The sequence below is a fragment of the Arvicanthis niloticus genome, chromosome 26 (genome assembly GCF_011762505.2).
Source record: "Arvicanthis niloticus isolate mArvNil1 chromosome 26, mArvNil1.pat.X, whole genome shotgun sequence".
NCBI classification, from domain to species: Eukaryota; Metazoa; Chordata; class Mammalia; order Rodentia; family Muridae; genus Arvicanthis; species Arvicanthis niloticus.
In genome coordinates, this window is record NC_133434.1 from 8,249,927 (window position 1) to 8,271,224 (window position 21,298).

The 21,298-nt window shown below is 36.6% G+C and overlaps 2 protein-coding genes across 4 annotated transcripts; both read left to right on the plus strand.

Moving 5' to 3' along the window:
- The first annotated feature begins 1,252 nt into the window (after nucleotides 1-1,252).
- LOC143438844 (olfactory receptor 10D3-like) lies at nucleotides 1,253-4,529 on the plus strand. Its single transcript, XM_076924524.1, has 2 exons — nucleotides 1,253-1,293; nucleotides 4,001-4,529. The coding sequence occupies exons 1-2, from the start codon at nucleotides 1,253-1,255 to the stop codon at nucleotides 4,527-4,529; spliced, it is 570 nt and encodes a 189-aa protein (XP_076780639.1).
- A 9,508-nt stretch (nucleotides 4,530-14,037) lies between these two features.
- On the plus strand, nucleotides 14,038-21,098 carry LOC143439028 (olfactory receptor 8G50-like). Of its 3 annotated transcripts, none has more exons than XM_076924750.1 (3): nucleotides 14,038-14,296; nucleotides 18,296-18,449; nucleotides 19,716-21,098. In XM_076924750.1, exon 3 carries the CDS (start codon nucleotides 19,731-19,733, stop codon nucleotides 20,673-20,675), a length of 945 nt encoding a protein of 314 aa, XP_076780865.1. In that variant the 5' UTR covers nucleotides 14,038-14,296; nucleotides 18,296-18,449; nucleotides 19,716-19,730; the 3' UTR covers nucleotides 20,676-21,098. The 3 variants fall into 3 exon arrangements, with proteins under 3 accessions (XP_076780865.1, XP_076780866.1, XP_076780864.1); XM_076924751.1 differs by having other exon boundaries at nucleotides 18,296-18,422; XM_076924749.1 differs by adding an exon at nucleotides 16,511-16,659 and having other exon boundaries at nucleotides 14,039-14,296; nucleotides 18,296-21,098.
- Nucleotides 21,099-21,298: the final 200 nt, after the last annotated feature.

A 21,298-nucleotide genomic window follows, 5' to 3' on the forward strand; every position in this document is an offset into this window, starting at 1 on the left:
ACATAGTGGAGCATGTGTCCCTGTTGTATTTTGAAACATCTTTTGGGTATATGCCAAGGAGTGGTATAGCTGGGTCCTCAGATAATACTATGTTCAATTTTCTAAGATACCACCAGACTGATTTCCATAGTGGTTGTACCAGCTAACAATCTCACCAACAATGGAGGAGTGTTCTTCTTTGTCCACATTCTCGCCAGCATCTGCTGTCACCTGTGTTTTCAATCTTAGCCATTCTGACTGATGTGAGGTGGAATCTCAATGTTGTTCTCATTTGCATTTCTCTGATGACTAGGAATGTTGAACACTTCTTTTGGTGCTTCTCAACCATTCAAGATTCCTCAATTGAGAATTTGTTTATATAGTGAATTACATTGATGGACTTCTGTATATTGAACCAACTGTGCATTCCTGGGATAAAGCCTACTTGTTCATGATGGATGATGGTTTTGATGTGTTCTTAGATTCAGTTTTTGAGAATTTTAGTGAGTATTTTTGCATCGATATTCATTAGAGAAATTGGTCTGAAGTTCTCTTTCTTTGTTGGGTCTTTGTGTGGTTTAGGTATGAGCATGATTGTGGCTTCATAGAATGAATTGGGCAGTGTTCCTTCTATTTCTACTTTGTGGAACAGTTTGAAAAGAATTGGTATTAGATCTTCCTTGAAGGTCTGATAGAATTCTGCACTGAAACCATCTGGTCCCAGACTTTTTTTTTTGGTGACTAGATTTTTAATGACTGCTTCTATTTCTTTCAGGATTATGGGACTGTTTAGATGGTTTATCTGCTCCTAATTTAACATTGGTAACTGGTATTTGTCTAGAAAATTGTCCATTTCACCCAGATTTTCCAATTTTGTTGAGTATAGGCATTTGTAGTAGGATCTGATGATTTTTGGGATTTCCTCAGTTTCTGTTAGTATGTCCCCCGTTTCAGTTCTGATTTTATTAATCTGAATACTGTCTCTCTGCCCTCTGATTAGTCTGGCTAAGGGTTTATCTATCTTGTTGATTTTCTCAACCAACCAACTCCTAGTTTTATTGATTCTTTGTATAGTTTTGTTGTTGTTGTTGTTGTTGTTGTTGTTGTTGTTGTTGTTGTTACTATTTAGTTGGTTTCAGTCCCGAGTTTAATTATTTCCTCCTGTCTACTCCTCTTGGGTATATTTGCTTCATTTTGTTCTAGAGCTTTCAGGTGTGTTGTCAAACTGCTAGTGTATACCCTCCCTAGTTTCTTTCTGTAAGCACTTAGAGCTATGAGTTTTCCTCTTAACACCACTTTCATTGTGTCCCATAGGTTTTGGCATGATGTGTCTTCATATTCCATGACAAAACCAAATTTACACAATATCTTTCCACAAACCCAGCACTACAAAGAATAATAGCAGGAAAGCACCAATCACTGATAAGTGGATATTAGCCCAAAAGCTCACAATACCTAAGACACAATGCATAGACCACATGAAACTCAAGAGGAGGAAGGAAGACCAAAGTGTGGGTTTTTTTTTTTTTTTTTTTTTTTTTTTTTTTTTTTTTTTTTTTTTTTTTTTTTTTTTTTTTTTTTGGAGTTAGAAGAACCTGGATAGATGTCACACAGACCCTAAGAGAACATAAATGCCAGCCCAGGATATTATACCCAGCTAAACTCTCAATTACCATAGATGGAGAAACCAAGATATTCCATGACAAAACCAAATTTACACAATATCTTTCCACAAACCCAGCACTACAAAGAATAATAGCAGGAAAGCACCAATATAAGGAGGGCAATTATACCCCAGAAAGAGCATGAAAGTAAGCCTCTTCCAACAAACTCAAAAGAAGATAAACACACAAACAATGCCTCCGTTGTTAACAAAAATAACAGGAAGCAATAATTTCCTCTCCTTAATATCTCTTAACATTAATGGACTCAATTCCCCAATAAAAAGACATAGGCTAACGGGCTGGATACACAAACAGGAAGACAAGGGAAAGCCCACACTCACATGGAAATTGAACAATACTCTACTCAATGATAATGTGGTCAGGGAAGGAATAAGGAAAGAAATTAAAAACTTTTTAGAATTTAATGAAAATGACAAATTTTACACTCTTCTCAGAAGAGTCATTCCTTCTTCTTTCTTCCTGAGGGGTGATCACGTATGTTCTAACTTTGATCTTTTATGATGGAAAGTTGGACACCCCATGGTTAGATGAGACATAGAGCTTTCAGATAGCTTTCCTGATATCAGAGCCTTTCTAAGGACACTGATATACATGAAGTGTGCTATTGAGTTCTGACTATTGACTTTCTTCAGAAAGAAGGGTTTTGGACATGTATCTAAGACAGCTGTGAACTCCACACTTTGCCTGGGGCAGGAGAGGACCAGACAGCTATGCTGGCCTGCACTGTGGATCTGGTTATTAGGTATGCACAAGATGTCTATGAGTAAGAGAGCATTTAAGCACTTCTAACCTACTCAACGTCCTTTTAAGAAACACAATATTTAAGTAAGAGGAAAATAATGTTTCCCAGATCGATGTATTTTGTTTTACCTAGACCATTGGCTCCATGATTAAATAAATAAGTAAAATACGGTTAAATAAATAAGTAAAAAACTGGAATGATAATAAAATATCCCACAGCTTCTTTATAAGCTGTTTTAAGCTTATGTTTTGCAAAGGAGTGTGTTAAGTTGTGTTGAATTCTAAGGTTGAGAGTAGATGTCTAAGTAGCTACAATAGAATCCCTTTTACTTCCTGTCCATGTCTTTGCTGAGATTTCACCTAATCACGCAGTTTTTTGGTTTTTTTTTCTGAGACAGGGTTTCTCTGTGTAGCCTTGGCTGTCCTGGAACTCACTCTGTAGACCAGGCTGGCCTCGAACTCAGAAACCCGCCTGCCTCTGCCTCCCAAGTGCTGGGATTACAGGCGTGCGCCACCACCACCCGGCAATCACGCAATTTAAATAAGATAAGTTCAGACAGGTCCTGGATTGTACACCAAAGACAATCATCTGAAACCTTCTTCTTCCTCTTCATTCATGCATTAACTATACTTTCAAGTATAGCAAAGACTTTTCCTTGTTCAAAACCAAAATAACACGGATATGCAGTCTACTAAGCACTGTGAATAGAATTATCAGGCTATTTCCATGAACAAGTATTAGAGTTAAAGAAAAATTAACAACTACTGGTCACATATATGCATGCAACACAAACCAGAAGAAATTCTAAGGATTATTAATTATTGGTTAGGATTTTAATAAATGATTCCAAGATTTATTGATGTTATTGGAGTTTGCATTTGTGCGATTTTTAGTATAGAATTGAAACTTAACTGAGGAGATAGAACATGGGAATATGAGAATTATTTCTATTAGCCCACAGCTTCTACTCCAAGCCACAGTCCACATTCTGCCTATGTGTCTGTAGATTCTAAATATAAACAACAGGCAATTGTTCCAAGCATGAATGATAAAGAGTGGAAAGTATGTTATCAGAGGGAAAGATTAAAAAGAAGAATCACAATTTCTTTCCTTGTCACATTTTTGCATGAGCATACTGAGGCAATTGTCTCATGTACAATTCCAGCACATCTTGTCCTTCTAAAGGGAAGTCACCATCTGGTAATGCAGTATCCAAAAGAAAAATGGGTATTCTGAAATATACCCTTTTTAAAACTTATTATTTTTGTTGTTATCGTTAACCAGACGTGAAGAAAATGAACTAGTTTCTTGGCAAGAAGCAATTGCCACCAGTCTTTTCCCCATATAAAGTTTAAAGAAATGGAGACCACATGTGGCATATCACCTAACTGAATGCCAGGGGCAGATTCATCCCTGGTCCCCCTTACCTCAGTAGCTTTATTTTGTTTCCATCTATTGTTTTAGATGGAATCCCTTGGTCAGGAAGCAGTTACTAATGGATGCCTTTGTTTCTCTTCTCCAGGGCTGGTTGTATCATAAGCATGAGGAACTACACCTCTGGGACAGAGTTCATCCTGCTGGGAATTTCCAACAGGGTGTGTACCTGTCTCACAGTAGGCACTTGGCTGGGGGGCATTGTCCATGGGAGCATCCTCACATTTCTTATCTTTATGTTACCCTACTGTGGCCCCAATGAGGTAGACAGTTTCTTATGTGACATTCCAGTGGTACACTCCCTGGTGTGTGCAGACACCTCCATAGCACGGACTGTGAGTTTTACTAATGTCGGTGTTGTGGCCCTTGTGAGTCTTCGTCTCATTATCACTTCTTACACTCACATTGTGATTTCCATCCTGAAAATCTGTTCCTCCGAAGGCAGGCACAGAGCCTTCTCCTCCTGCAGTGCCCATTTCACATCCATTCTGTTGTTCTATGGTCCAGTGATTCTTATTTATCTCAGACCTGCTTCTAGTCTCTGGTTGTATTCTGATGTCCAGGTGTTTAATAATATTGTCACACCTCCCTTGAATCCTCTGATTTATACTTTGAGAAACAAGGAAGTAAAATTAGCCCTGAGAAAGATGTTGAGTCAAGCAATGCAACCTTTAGGGTATAAGGAATAGAAACAACCATTTTCCAAATAATTTCAATGTTGTTTCATGTTTTCTCTTTTCAGTACTGTTGCCAAACTATTATATGATCAAAGCTAGGTCTTGGGAGTCCTTACAAGGCAGGGATTATTTTGGTTGATATGTAAATTTAATCATGGTAGAGAAGACTTTGAAGATTAATCCAGTGTTTTTAATTATAATTTGCCAAATTCATAAGTCTTTCTGCTCTATAAAGTCTTTATGTAGACCAGATTCAATTGGTTTTTTTTTTTTTTTTTTATGAAACTGGTTTTCTAAAAGCTAGTATCTCATATTCTACTCAATTCCTCTTATCACTTTTTTCCAATATTTTCTTTCTGTATTTTACACTGGTCACTCAGTTAAGCTCATTGTAATTAATAAGGTATGGAACTTGAAACTAGAATAGAAGTTAGTAAATGTATCTTTATCCTGTCCACCATGATGAAAGTCACTAAATTTAGAACATTGAGTTCAAGTATCATCAAGATATTCTCTATGTTTGACAAGATGCTGTTTTATTGAGTAAAGTTCAAAGGTGTTGATTTGTTTGTTATAATATGTTTGGTATAAGAAAATTAAATTTTACATAATAAAATGCTCGGGTTCTCCCAGGAGGGAAGAGGCCCTGATTAATGATCCTGGTGTGACTAGTTTCCACTCAAAACTCAATACTCAGGACACAAATGTTGGTGTTAAAAAAATTAATGTAAATTGGAAGCCAGACCATGAGAAGGTGAATAGGGCCCCATTTCCCTAAAGACCATCTCAGAACCTTAGGTAGGCCAATGCACTTATGCAAATCAATAAATTGGGGCCATGTGCAAGGGATACATCATAGTGTGGTTTTGCTATTCACAGTCTGTTCTTTTCACATATTTGTTACTGGAAAATTTATGAGTAGCAATCAGTTCTCCATCCTGTGGCATCCCCTTTCATTCCTTACGTGGACACATTGTTTTCCTGCAAGTTAAGTATTATTTCACCATTAACTAAAGAAGTAAGCAGTTCCAATGATTATCTAAAGACAATCATTGTCTTAAGATTTGTAAAACTAAAAGACGTTTACTGGTTACATAGTCTTAGCATCCTTGTCTAACTGCTTCTTTGTCGTAAAATATTTGAAGCCAGGCCACAGTATTTTGACCATTCAAAGTTGATTTTCAAAATTACACTACTTATGAAACCAAAAAACAAATAGAACAACTGAATAAGAAAAAATTTACTGATCAGTTAATCTGAAATGCGGTAATGGGAAATGTTGCTCACATTGTTCTTACAGTATGATTTTACACAGAGTTCCAGGAACTAATGGATTTTAGACCAGAGCACAGAGTCTGATTCAACCCTCAGTCCAGCATGTGGATCCATAAGTCTGGAGAGAAAGTTCAGTTGAAAACCCCATGGATGAATTTACCTATTATCATGTTTTAAAAGAGAACTGAAGTCCAGTCGTAGTGCTCTGAGACAATGCTGGAATTTTTTCTGTGACAACACTGGTGACAAATTTCTTTGCTATATCTTCTTCCTCCTAACAAAATGTTTACTTCAACAATTTTGTCCTTTGGCTATCAACGTCAGCTTCCACAGATATTCTCCCCTTACGTGTCATAAAAGGGATATTCATTACTCTATTTCTGTAAACTAGGAGAATAAATTCTTTAAAATTGTTTGGTAAAGACAAATGTTATAGAGCCAAAAGTTTCTATTATTTGTAACCATGCATATTTCCTTAAATGTAATAGAATTATACATAATAGACATTATGACATGAATGAGATTTATTTTTGTAATAATTCAGAACTTAGTCTTTCAACATTTAATCAAACAATTTCATTATTAGAATCATCTAGTTGGACTATCATGATTTATCACAGAAATACCTAGAATAAACACATCCATGTGAGAGTCATCTCTATATGTCCTTCCAGATACCATCTTCTCTTCTAACACTTTGCATATAGTAAAACTGCTATTTGATCCATGTCTCTCTTTCTATAGCTGCTCTCAATTGCCAATAGCTTCATAGCTTGTTTTGAAGTCTTGGGATCCTCTTTCCCAATGATGCTAGAGATTTAAGTGGTTTGACCTTATGTAGATCTTATGTAGGTAATCAATCTGCTGTGAGTTCATGTGTCTAACATAAATATACAGGTAGACAGCATTTGTGCCAAGAAAGATAATATCCAGAAGACAGCATTTCACAGTATGCTTTGACATCCACCGGCTATTACATTTGCTCTGACACTTCTTCCATGATGTTCCCTAAACTTTAGAACTTGGAGGAGATTCATATAAATGATCCTTCAATGTTTGAACATTTGCAATCAATTATTCTCAGTATAATAACATAAGTATTAGAAGACAGTTTGGACACATTCACAAACGAAATCAATGGGTTCCCTCTTAGGGCTTAAGTATGTCCAAACCATGAATTTTTAACTAGCTTTAAGATACCAAACATGGATTCCTTCTTGTAATGCAGGGCTCATATCCAATCAGAAGGCATCTAGTTACTCCTTTACAACCATTATGCCACTATTGCATACTGTAATCAAAGTATCTATAAAGTCCATTTGAATAACTAATATATACCAAGATAAACATTAATGGCTGTCATAGGGCAAATAAAAAGAGTTTTCAGGTGAGAAATAAGATATGAATTCAAGCATTTAAAGAAATAATAATGGGATATTATGTAAATTTCTGTAGAATAAGACATAGTAGTCATTTCTGATACAGTGATAAAATACATGGATAAAAAGTAATAAAAGGCATCACTTAAACTTACACTTCCAAAGGACACAGTCCATAATAGCTGAGGAGGCATGAAGAAAGAGCAAGGAGTGGGATAATCACATTTCATTCCCAGACAGAAGGAAGCAAAGAGATAAAACAGAAAATTGATTAAGGTTATATAATTTCAAAGTCACATTCCAGCAAAGTACTTTCTCTAGAGATAGTCTACACCTTCTAAAGTTCCCAGGACCTCTCCCCACATGCCCCCCAAAAAAGCACCACAAACTGAGGACCAAGTATGCAAATTCATGAGTTCATATAGATAGTTCTTGTCAAAACCACAACAAAATGTTACACCATAGATTGTGTTCCAAGGGGTGGCACTCTTTCATGGAAAAGATGAGATTTACAATAAAGAAACTTTACCTAAACAGATGGTTTTAAAACTGTTAGGTGAAATATAGACCAGAAAGGAGATGAGGCTTCCACAGGGTAGGAAAGAGTCCACCTTTGCTAGGTTCTGGGAAGTCTCAGCTGGTGTGGGGTTTGGGACAGAAGCTAACATGTGACTCTGGTTAGAATAATCTGTTGTGGATAGCCCCAGCCTCGTGTTTTGATGGTAGTTCCACTCCTAGGACGGGCAGCGGAGGAGGAGTGAATATTGTGAACCTTCTGTCCAATTGAATTTGTAAAATAAAGGCTAGAGCCAGTAGTTGGGCAGTAGAAGGGGAGGTGGAGAAAAAGGCTTAGGGGAGGAGTCGGAAGTGGAAATCGATGGGAGAGAGAGGCTACAGAGAGGCTATGGAGGAGCTACGGAGGAGCCAGAGGTGGAAGGACAAGGGAGGAGGAGAAGAACGTGGCCTAGAAAAAACACAAGTTGTAAGGGATCCTATAGCTGGGGAATAGAGTAGTGCAAGGGTAAATCTGCCCAATCTAGGCTTGCAGTTTATAATCATAAGTATTGAGTTGTGTTTTCCTTGACCAGACTTATTTGGGTCAGAGATTTACCACAACAATAATCCTCCTGGGAAACAGACAGGGTTTCCGGTTGGGGAAAGGGGAGTGTGGTGGGGCAGTTGTACCTATCCCAATAAAGGAAGATGGAGCTCCCACAGAGCAGGACAGAGCCCACACCTGTTGCTCAAATCACACTTCTCACACAATCAGAGTGAGAATTTCAATTCCCCACTCTCACCAATGAACAGGTCATCAATAAAGAAATTAAACAATGAAATGAACAGATGTTATGAACCAATGGATTTATCAGATATGTACAGAACCTTTCACCCAGAAACAAAGAATATACTTTCTTTTCAGCACATCACAGAACCTTATCTATAATTGACCACATAATTAGGCACAGAACAAGCCTTAACAGATACAAGAAGACTGAAATAAGCCCTTGCATTCTATCAGATCACCATGGATAAAGGCTGGACTTCCATAACAATAGAAATAACAGAAAGCCCACATACCCATGGAAACTGAACAACTCTCTCCTCAATGATCATTTGGTCAGGGAAGAAAACTGGAAAGAAATTAAAGACTCTAGAATCCAGTGAAAATAAAGGTACAGCATACCCAAACTTTTGGAACACAATGAGAGCAGTGTTAAGAGGAAAATTATTAGCACAAAGTGCCTTCATAAAAAAATTGGAGATAATTCATAACAGCAACTTAACAGCACAACTGAAATCTCTAGAACAAAAGGGACTCAAAAGGAATAGATGGCAGGAAATAGTCAAACTTGGGGCTGAAATCAATCCGTTGAAAACAACAACAAAAATTATACAAAGAGTCAACAAAACCGAGAGCTGGTTCTTTGAAAAAATTAATAATACAGACAAACACTTAACCAAGCTAACTAAAAGACACTGAGACAGTATTCAAAATAACAAAATCAGAAATGAAAAGGGAGACATAGCAACATAAACTGAGGGGATTCAGAATTAATTAGGTCTTATTTCAAAGGCTTGTTCTCCAAAAAACTGAGAAATCTAAACAAAACATGAAATGAATAAATTTCTAAACAGATACCACATACCAAAGTTGAATCAAGATCAAGTAAACTATACAAACAGTTCCACCGTCCCAAAAAATAGAAGCAGTCATTAAAAGTCTTCCAACCAGGAAAAAAAAAAAAAAAATCTCAAAGACTGGTAGACAGTCTTTCAAAAAAAGCTAATACCAATACTCCTCAAACTATTTCACAAAATAGAAATGGAAGGAACAATATCTAATTCATTCTATGAATCCATAATCCCCCTGATACCTGAAAAACATAAAGATTCAACAAAAAAAGAGAACTTGAGACCAATTTCACTTATGAACATCTATGGAAAAACACTCAATAAAATTCTGGCAAACTGAATTCAAGAACCTATCAAAAACATCATTCACCACAATCAAGTAGGCTTCATCCCAGGGATCCAGGGACAGTTCAATATATGAAAAATCTATCAATGTCATACACCATATAAATGAACTGAAAAAAATCACATGATCATCAACACCCATCCATGTTAAAAGTCTTGGAGAGATTAGATATTCAAGGCACAAACACAAATATAAGAAAAACAATATACTGCTACCCAATAGCCGACATGAAACTGAATGGAGACAAAAACACAACCACACTAAAATCAGGGACAAGACAAGGCTGTCCACTCTCTCCCTATCTATTCAATACAGTACTTGAAGTTCTTGTTAGACCAATAAGACAACAAAAGGAGATCAAGGGAATACAAATTGTAAAGGAAGAGAAGTCAAGGTATCACTATTCATAGATGATATGATAGTATACATAAGGGTCTCCCAAAATTCAACCAGACAACTTCTACAGATGATAACTAACTTCAGTAAAGTGGCTGGAAATAAAATTAACTCAACAAAATCAGTAGCCATCATTTATACAAATGATGAACAGGAAGAGAAAGAAATTAGGGAAATAACACCACTTACAATAGCCATGAATAGTATAAAGTATCTCAGAGTAACCCTAACCAAGCAAGTAAAAAACTTCAAGTCTCTGAAGAAATAAACTTAAGAAGATAACAGAAGATGGAAAGATCACCCAGGCTCATGGCTCACTAGAATTAATGTAATAAAAATGAGTATCTTACCAAAACGATCTACAGATTCAAAGCAATTCACTTCAAAATTACAACACAATTTTTCTAGACATTGAAAGAGCAATTCTCCCCTCTCCCGGATCTGAGGCCTGGGGCAGACCCCTGCCCGGACTGCTCCTGTGTGGACACCGGATTCCTCGTGAGACATCCTAAAGGGTCCACTGAACTTAGAGCAGTAGGTAAGAAGACCCACAGACTACCCTACATCCATAGCTGGGTGCAGGGAGCGCTGATTCCAGCAGAAACCCAAACTCCGCCCCTGTGGAATAGCACTCCCCTTCCACCCCTCTCCTGGATCTGAGGCCTGATGCAGATCCCCACCGGGTCTGTTCCTGTGTGGACACCGGATTCCTCCCAAGACATCCTAGAGGGTCCACTGAACCCAGAGTGGCAGAGGTATCACTGAACCCAGAGTGGCAGAGAAACAACTAAACACAGAACGAAAGATAACATATCCTGAGACATTCTAGAGGAGCCACTACACTCAGAGAAGTGGACACCTTATCCTGAGACATCCTAAATGAGACACTGCACTTTGAGCAGTGGGCAACTGATCCTGAAACATCCTAGAGAAGACACTGAACCCAGAACAGCAAACACCTAGTTGGTATGCTACCTTGGAGACACCATATCCTGAGGCATCCTAGAGGTACCACTGTACTCAGAGCAGCTGGAGAAGATCACAGAGACATCTGCACCCCAAGAAGATCAGACACAAGCAAGATAACTGGAAAGACAGGCTTCAGTCAGAGACAGCGAGTACAGGTAGCACTAGAGTTAACCAGATGGCAAAAGGCAAGCACAAGAATGTAAGTAACAGAATCCAAAGTTACATGGCATCATCAGAACACAGTTCACCCATCATAGAAATCCCTGAACATCCCATCACACCAGAAAAGCAGGATTCAGAATTAAAATAACTTCTCATGACGATGATAGAGGACTTTAAGAAGGACATAAATAACACTTTCAAAGAATTTAAGAACACAGGTAGACAAATAAAAGCCCTTAAAGAGGAAACACAAAAATCCATTAACAAATTGAAAGAAAACACAACCAAACAGGTAAAGGAAAAAACCATCCAAGATCTAAAAATGGAAATAGAAACAATAAGGAAATCACAAAGGGAGATTACCCTGGAGATAGAAAACCTAGGAAAAAGATTAGGAGTCATAGACACAAGTATGATCAACAGAATACAAGAGATAGAAGAGAGAATCTTATGTGCAGAAGATACCATGCAAAACATTGGCACAAGTGTCAAAGAAAATGCAAAATGCAAAAGGCTCCTAACCCAAAATATCCAAGAAACTCAGGACACAATGAGAAGGCCAAACCTAAGGATAAGAGGTATAGATGAGGGGAAAGACTTCCAACTTAAAGGACCAGTAAAGAGAGAGAGAAAGGGAGAGGGGGGGGGAAGGAGGAGAGGAAGAAGAAAGAAGAAGAAGAAGAAGAAAGAAGAAGAAGAAGAAGAAGAAGAAGAAGAAGAAGAAGAAGAAGAAGAAGAAGAAGAAGAAGAAGAAGAAGAAGAAGAAGAAGAAGAAGAAGAAAGGAAAGGAGTCACCATCATCCATTCCTTATATATTTCCTTGTCCATTTCATCTCTTTGCTAAAGGCAGAATTTTCTGCCTTTACCCTTATGGAAAATTGTACCTTCAACAAATATATTAAATAAAACAATTATTTTCTTCCCCCTCTAAGTAGAACTGAAGCATCCACACTTTGGTCTTCCTTCTTTTTGGGTTTCATATGGCCTGTGAAATGGTATTCTATTCATGGGTATTCTAAGCCTTTGTTTGTCTGTTTGTTTGTTTGTTTGTTTGGGTAATATCCACTTATCAGTGAGTACATACCATGTGTGTTCTTTTGTGACTAGGTTACCTCACTCAGGATGATATTTTCTAGTTCCATCCACTTGCCTGCAAATTTCATGAAGTCATTGTTTTTAATAAGTAAGTAGTACTCCACTGTGTAAATGTACCACATTTTCTATATCCCTTCCTCAGCTGAGGGACATCTGAGTTGTTTCCAGTTTCTTGCTATTATAAATAAGGCTGCTATAAACATAGTGGAGGATGTGTCCTTCTTATACACTGGAGCATCTTTTGGATATATGCCCAGAGGTGGTATAGTTGAGTCTTCAGGTAGTACTATGTCCAATTTTCTGAGGAGCCACCAGACTGATCTCCAGAGTGATTGTACCAACTTGCAATCACACCAACAATGGAGGAGTGCTCCTCTTTCTCTACATCCTTGCCAGATCTGAGGGGGGGGGAGAGTTATAGAAAAAAAGGTGTGAGAGGAGACGGGGGAGATGTACAGAGGGTCAGAGAATTATGTAACAGCGGGAGATGGGGAGATGGGAGTAGCCAATAGAAAGTCCCAGATGCCAGGGATCCAAGAGTTTCCCAGTACACAACAGGGCAGCCATTACCAGAAGTACCCAGCAAAGAGGAGAGAGAACCTGTAGAGACTATATCCAGTGGATACGTAAGCCCCAGGTGAGGGATGGGGCCACACACCCATCTCAAAAATATCAATCCAGAATTGCTCCTGTCAAAGGAAATGCAAGGACAAAGAGTGGAGCAAAGACAGAAGGAAAGACCATCCAGAGACTGTACCACCTTGGAATCCATCCCATCTGCAGACACCAAACCCAGACACTATTGCTGATGCCAAGAAGCACTTGCTGACAGGAGCCTGGTATAGCTGTCTCTTATTAGGCTGTGCCAGAGCCTGACCAATACAGATGCAGATGCACACACCCAACCATCTGACTGAGCATGGGGACCACATTGGAAGAGTTAGAGGAAAGACTGAAAAGGCTGAAGGGATTAGCAACACCATAGGAAGAACAACAATATCAACCAACCACATCCCCCAAAGCTCCCAAGGACAAAACCATTAACCAAAGAGTACACATGAAGGGACCCATGGATCCAGCTGCATATGTAGCAGAAGATGGCCTTATCTGGCATCAAATGGGAGGGGATCCCTTGGTCCTGTGGAAGTTCTATGACTCAGTGTAGGGGAATGTTAGGTCACTGAGGTAGGACTGGGTGGTTGGGAAAAGAAGCAAACTCATAGAAGTAGGGGGTTGGGAGAGGGGATGGGGTGTTAACTGGGAAGGGGAATAATATTTGAAATGTAAATAAATTCAATAACAAGTAAAAATAAAGCAATTGCAATATTTATTTTGTCTATATTTCTTTAATCTCTGCTTATTGCCAAATTTACTAAGGTCAAGATGTTCATTTTCTGCCCCTTCTATAAAGCTTGTATTACTCTTGAAATAATAAAGGGACATACAAGAGACAACTTTGATAATGATTATAAAACATTACTTTCTCAAACATTAATTAAAAGGGGCAGCAGTGGAAAAAATGGCCTCATATATTTCAGAGATTTTTTTTGAGATGGGAAGGTATCATGAAGTCATCTTTCACCATACCATCTGACTTCAGTTTCTGGCCCCAAATGCAATAATTGAAGCTATTTCCAGACACAAGGAATATACACAAAGGAGGCAAATTGAGAGTATTAAGCAACACATAATACAAGAAACCTTAATTTTTGTTTCCTCTGAGCATCTCATCCCCATTGGAAGGAAATTCTCAGGGCATTTTTTTCTTCTGTACATGTTCGGGATGCCTCTCAAAACTCTTTGTGAAAATAGCATCATTTTAATAAGTCCCTCTGGAAGACTTGAGGGGAATCATGACATTGGATTTATAACACAAATGTAAACTAGTTAGATTTCTGTTCTTATCCTACAAACAAAAGTAAGCCAGAAGATTATATTTTGAGTTACTTGCACCAGCAACATGAAGAGGTATTTCATGTAAAAAGCACTTGATCTAGAATTGGGATGGAAGTCTCCACACAGAGGTAAGGTGAAGGTCATCTGTCAAGTGACCTTCATGAACTCTACTTTTCAGATATTATAGAAATTTTCTACTGATATCTGAAAATATCACTCATATTTGAGAACCATATTTCCCCCAGGAATTTTTAATCTTGGATAGAATTTTATTATTTTGCAATATATTTCAGTGGCTGTAGCTCTTTCCACTAAGGTGATATTTTAAAAGCAACCCATATTATAAAAAAGAAACTTTTATTACAATTCATATAGCTAGTAGTTGTAAGTTACTCTCAAATAATTTTATATTTCTTACAAATAACTTTAGTGTATAAATGGTATAATAAGCTGTAATATCTATAATATAAAATTATAGTATAAAAACATGAGGGATGTCTATTTTCTCATTTTTCATTATTTCTTTTAAAAAACAATTTGAAAGTTTTAGTATGTCTTGGTGTTTTGCAATCCAAAATTAGTAATATTCTGCAAACATAGCTTACTTCTTTTTATTCTTCCACAGTCATATTTCATCCCCAAAATAAGAGGATTTAAACCTCTATAATTTACTCTATCAAAGTAACTCTTTTATCAGACATATTTCTATACATAGAGCGGGATGCTTGCTAGGAAAATTGGTAGTGAAATGTGTCATATGCAGAATGCTAGAGTTAGTGGTAACTGAATCAAAATATTTCCCTCATCTCATGAAAACCCATTCTAGACTAAACACCATAACATCTGTGCTCCTGTAGACCTGCTCCATCTTAATATGTATCTCATACATTACCTTTCTCTCTCCTTATAGCTTATAAGGAGCAGGGTCTTTCTATCATGTGTCTCTCAATGTTTTATGTCTATAGCATATGCTTATTGTTAATAAATTTTCATCAGTCCATATTCACAAACAAACAATATTGCTTGAATAATTATAATCAAAAAAGTATTTATTAAGATTTTTTTCAAATTTCATAATTTGCATAACTGCATATGATATGGTGTATATATATGTGTAATATATTTTTTATGGCAATCAAAATATAAAGTTTTAGGAATTAGTCAAGAATACTCAATAGCTGAATAGTCTTACATATTTCTTAAGCATATATAACTATACATTATTGGTTTTTATCTTTATTTACAAAGCATACTCATCAACTGTACAAGATAAATTCAGCAGGTTTAGTAAAAACTATCATGATAACCTAGGGACCAGTCAGTATGAATGAAGAACAACTAAGAACAAAAGAAGATGAGGGAAATATTTTGAGTCAGTGACTAAGCATAGTTTTGTATGCTAACATAAATATTAACTTTATAATCTATCAGACAATAATACTAAAACCAAAGTTCTAGATGCACTTTAATTGGTTTACAATGGTTCTCAGTTATCACGACATTTTTTTCAGTTTTAAAAACTGTGAATAAACATGGAAGATACTATGTTATGTGAAACAAACCAGTCACAAAATAAAATATTATTAAGTGGTTCTATTTGTATAAGGTAACTATGATTGTCAAACCCATATATAGAGAATGTGATAATGATTTACAGAATACAGTGGCTGAAAGAGAAAAGGTGGACTTGTTCAGTGGATATACATCCACAATAATGACAGAACTGACCTATAAAATGCTATAAAGTATCTAAACTTTATCACATATTACCACATAGTAAAGTATCTAAATTTTATCACATGCTATTATGCACTCAAAGCTTAATGAAAAAAGTTCCCTGACATTTTGGTATTTTACTTATAACATGTTCATCTCTAATTTAATAAAATGGAGGAAAACAATTATGATATACGTGAATATATAAATATATATATTTATAAATATGTGTATATTTTATGTATATTTATGTATATGTGTGTGTGTGTTTGTAACAATTAATGTAAAAGGAAGCCTGAAATTTCAAAAAGAGTAAGGAAGGTTATATTGAGGGACTTAAAGGAAGGAACGGAAAAGAGAAAATAATGTAATTATACTATAATCTCAAAAATTAAAAGAGTTTTTTAGATGTATTTATCTTATGTATGTGAATAAACTAGAAGAGGGTGTCTTATCCCATTACAGATGATCATGAGCTACCATGTGATTGCTGGGAACTGAAAAGCAGTCAGTGTTCTTAACCACTGAGTCATCTCTCCAGTCCAAAATAAATCATTTTAAAATAAATAAATAGACTTAGATTTTTTTTAATAAAGCAGAGAACGCTGAAACAATCGATTTAATAGGTCTCCTTTAGTTCCTTCTTGAGTTCCTGGACTGATTTCCCTCAAAGCTGTGGGTTCTGTGGATGCAGAGCTGAAGAGATGAGATGACTGAAGCTTTTGTTGCCCTGGAAAGCATGATGGGTTCCAGATGTTGACCACTGAGCCAGAAGGTTTATATTCATTAGAATGTGTGTTTGCTTAAATGTAATTGTTGCTATGCCCTAGTTCTTTAACTTTAATATAAAATGCATTTGTTAGTTTTGAATTTTTCAGAGGCCTGTAGTTAGGAAAATTCATACCATTAGAAAGACCTCGGACTTTAAAAGCCTGAAATTTTTTTTAAAACAGGGGAAATTTAAATTTTATATAAATATTTAATATTGGGATATTACCCAATTTTGGAGACAAAGAAAAGAAAGGTTATGATTTAACAATGAAGTATTAGTGTGTTCTGATTACACAGGACAGAGGGTCTAGTTAATTTTTATTATCAATATCACATTATCTAGAGTCACCTGGGAAGAATGAAACTTACTTGAGTTGGAAAATTAACCTTGGAAAAATTCACCTGTGGCAAGGTCTATGAGAGATTGTTTGCTTGAAGGTCCAGCCCTCCATCCCTGAACAGAAAGATAGCTAACTGAACATTTCTCAGTACACAATCTATACACAGCATTTTTCCATAGTTTTTCCTCAGTTTCTCCTTCAGTTGCAGCTCTAACTTCCCTCGGTGGGGGACTATGACCTAATAAAACATAAGTTAAAATAGACCCTTTCTTCTCCAAGCTGCCATCTGTCAGAGTATTTTATCACACCAACAGAAAAACAAACTAGATCTGATAGTGAACTCATTCACATGGCTCTACTAATTAATGAACCTGTTAGTGTTGTCCTTTAAAATTCCCAGATCTCAACAAGTTTTCATTGATAAGTAAATTTCTAACATATGAATTCTCTAAGACAAAGAACAACTATATCAACATAGACACTCATTATCTTTTCTCTTGCTTCTTTGATTTTCTGGCATATATTCTAGTTATATTGTTTCTCCTCTTCCTCCTCCCAAGTCCTGCAATACACACCTCCTTGCCCTATCTCAAATCCACGGCTTCTTCTTTTACTGGTTGCTGCATTATTTATATCTATATAAATTTATATTCCCAAACACAACCTGACCAGGCTGTATAATGTTACTTGTATGTGTGTTTTTAGGAGGACCATTTGGTGTTGGGTATGTTCTATTTGGGGGAATAAATTTCCAACACATGAAATTCAGGAGTCAGAGAATAACTGTATGAACATGATGCTCATTTTCTTTTTATTTCTTTTATTTTTAGATATTATAATTTATCAATTTATAAGTTTACATTTATATTTTACAACTATAATACATTTATATACATTTTACAATTATAATACATTTAATATAATGTATTTATAATACATTATATTATAATCATTTTATAGTATACAATTTGTAATTATTTCCTTTTAAAATACAAATGCATCATTATATCAAGTGGTGTGCTCTTCCCTAGGGAAAACTATTCCTCCCACTCTCAGCATTCCTCAGTTACCCCTCATGGTCCTTTGGGTAGAGCTGAAGCCTCACGGTCTTTCCTCGTCTACTTTTCCATGTCTATTGTTGTTTTCCTTCTTCAGCTCTTGTTCAGGCAGCCAACCTTATCTTTAATAGAGACAATTCTAAATTTGCTAAAATAAATAGAACATATTTCATAGAAACTAGCACTACCACTTCTGAGTTTGACTTTAAATTAACAATGGCAATCTCTAAACATTCTTAAGCTTTTCCAGAAAAGTACAGAGTTGGTCCAGAACGGGAAGGCACTTTTCGGTATAGGAGAGAGCCAGCTGGAGAGTTGGAAGAAAACAAGTGTGAAGAGTGAGCTCCTTCAGTCCTCTGCTGCATGTTGTAAGCAGTGCTACTCCAGACTCTTCTGTATGACTTTTTGTGTCACTGTGTTTTGTATTCTAGTAGCTTTGTCTCAAGTATTGAAATCTCTTGGACCTGTAATAAGTTTATGTAACTTCATCTAATTGCCATTTGTTGGAAAAGCATTCATCTTACACCTAATTATTATGACACACATGATTTCAATGATTTATATATGTAACTTATTTACAGATTGACAATTTTCTGATATCTCCTGGCATATCATGGCTTTTGATTTCAGGTTCTCACCTAATTGCCACAACTTAAAGCTCTGCTATAATGTTAATTAAAGTACACCCTATACTGTTCATTACCTTATGGAGAAAGGCTTTAAGTTATGACCATTAAGTATCACGAGGGGTGTGTGTGTGTCTGTGTGTGTGTGTGTGTGTGTGTGGTGGTCATTTTTATTTGTGTAGATGCTGCTCATACTGTAACAGAAAAAAATGTTGGGTTTTTTGGTAGCATTACTGGGGGAATGACAAATAAGTCAAGAAGTATATATTCAAGGACAGATGTATCTTCTCTTCATCTATAAGAGCCATGTGTTGATAAGTCTAATGTCTTACATAGTTAAAATGAAAGATGCCAGCAAAATTCAAGCTTGAGTTCTGAAGTGAAAATTTCTGGTTTCTTTACAAACTCAGGGTATCATGTGATATTTTTCTGGAAGCTGTCTTGTAAACAGGCATGTACTGTTTTGCTGAAAACAGACACATGAAAGTGTGTGTGCTGTTTAGAAAATATGTAAGTAGAACCCCACAGACAGTGAAAGGTCGCTCTTGCGTTGCGAAACTATGCAATGCTAGGCTGGTCTTCATTGGTCATCAAACACTTTCCTGGTCTGTGCTGGCTGTGCAAAGCTTCACTGGTCTTAGATGGTCTTCACCTTGTAGAGCGAAACATGGCTGATTCTGGCTAGTTCATACTACTGACACATGTAGATTTAGCAGAGGCTTAAAGTTTCTGTTGAATTGAACCCTGGTACTGATTCATGTAGGATATTTGCTATTCGACTGGGCTACAGGTATACTGACAATGAAGCATAGAATCACCACAAAGAACTACTTTTAAACAGGTCCAAAAACAGAAAAACCTAGTAACCTTTCTCCATTCCCTCTGATTGGTATGCTAGAATGGAGATTGAAGCATTCAAGAACACTAAATAAAGTGGGTTTAGAAAAACATAAGCCTACAGAGTCCTGTTTAACACTTAAATATGTGGTAAGATAATACATATTGATCTCATTTTTTCCACCTCTTTCTACATAGAACTCAGAGAAGAAAATGTTAAAAGGAAATCTTTCTGGGGTGGCTGAGTTCATCCTTGCTGGGTTAACAGACAAACCTGAGCTGCAGATGCCCCTCCTCCTCCTCTTTCTAGGAATCTATGTGGTCACAATGGTGTGGAATATGGGAATGATCACCCTGATACTATTCAGTTCTCTACTGCACACACCCATGTATTATTTCCTCAGTAATCTGTCCTTCATTGACCTCTGCCAGTCCACTGTCATTATTCCCAAAATGCTGGTGAACTTTTTGACAGTGAAGAACATCATATCCTATCCTGAATGCATCATGCAGTTCTACTTTTTTGTTATTTTTGTTATTGCAGAGTGTCACATGTTAGCTGTAATGGCATATGACCGCTATGTTGCCATCTGTAACCCCTTGCTCTACAATGCTGTGATGTCCTATCAAGCCTGTTCCTGGATGATATTTGGAGTATATTGTATGGCTTTGATTTTTGCCACAATTCAAATAGTCTGCACACTAAAAGTGCATTTCTGTAAAGCAAATGTAATAAATCATTACTTCTGTGATCTTTTGCCACTACTAGAACTCTCTTGTTCTGATACTACTATTAATAACGTAGTAGCTTTAGGCTCCAGTGTTTTTAACATCTTTATTCCAACTCTGACTATTCTAAGCTCTTACATCTTCATCATTGCCAGCATCCTCCGGATTAAATCCACTGAAGGCAGGTTCAAAGCCTTCAGCACCTGCAGCTCACACATATCAGCTGTTGCTGTCTTCTTTGGTTCCCTTGCATTCATGTACTTGCAGCCATCATCAGTCAGCTCCATGGACCAAGGGAAAGTGTCTTCTGTGTTTTATACCATTGTGGTGCCCATGCTGAACCCCTTGATCTACAGCCTGAGAAATAAGGATGTCAAAGTGGCTCTAAATAAGTTCCTAGAAAGAATTTTTTCTTGTGGACACAACTGATTTTTCTTTACTAAAACAGTTCAGATGGCTAAGTATGACCACATGATGTGAGATTAGTGCTTTCACTGTTTATTTGTAAGGTTCCCGAGTGCAGGACAGTTTTAGCCAATGGACATATGAGGAAGAAGATCTGTCTAGGATCCAGAGACCCCATCTACTTATCATAGCATGTATCACACTAGTCAGTTTGTCAAACTCTCAAAGCCTTTTTGTAAGTGATTCTGTTTTATACATGTAGAACAATGTTACTTTTATGCAAAACATATATTTCTCATACAACAGAGAGTAAATACATTTGGCCAGCATTCTTGATTATCTCACTATCCTATGTAATTAACCTTTTAATAAAATCTATTTCTAAGGATTTCAGACACTGTGATATCCAAAACAATTTTATTTAAAAATAAACTATGCAAACTATAATGACTAGTCTTTTCTAAGTGTGTGGTCCTATATTAAAAACATAGAGTAATATCTTGAGGGGTAACATAGCTCTTACCTCCCCCAACCCCCAAAAAAACTACAGTAGATGAGACACAGCTAAACAGGATTGAACATATTGTGCACAAGCCTCTAAAACAGAGTGGAAGGAAGTAACACCAAAAAAAAAATTTTTTTTTTTT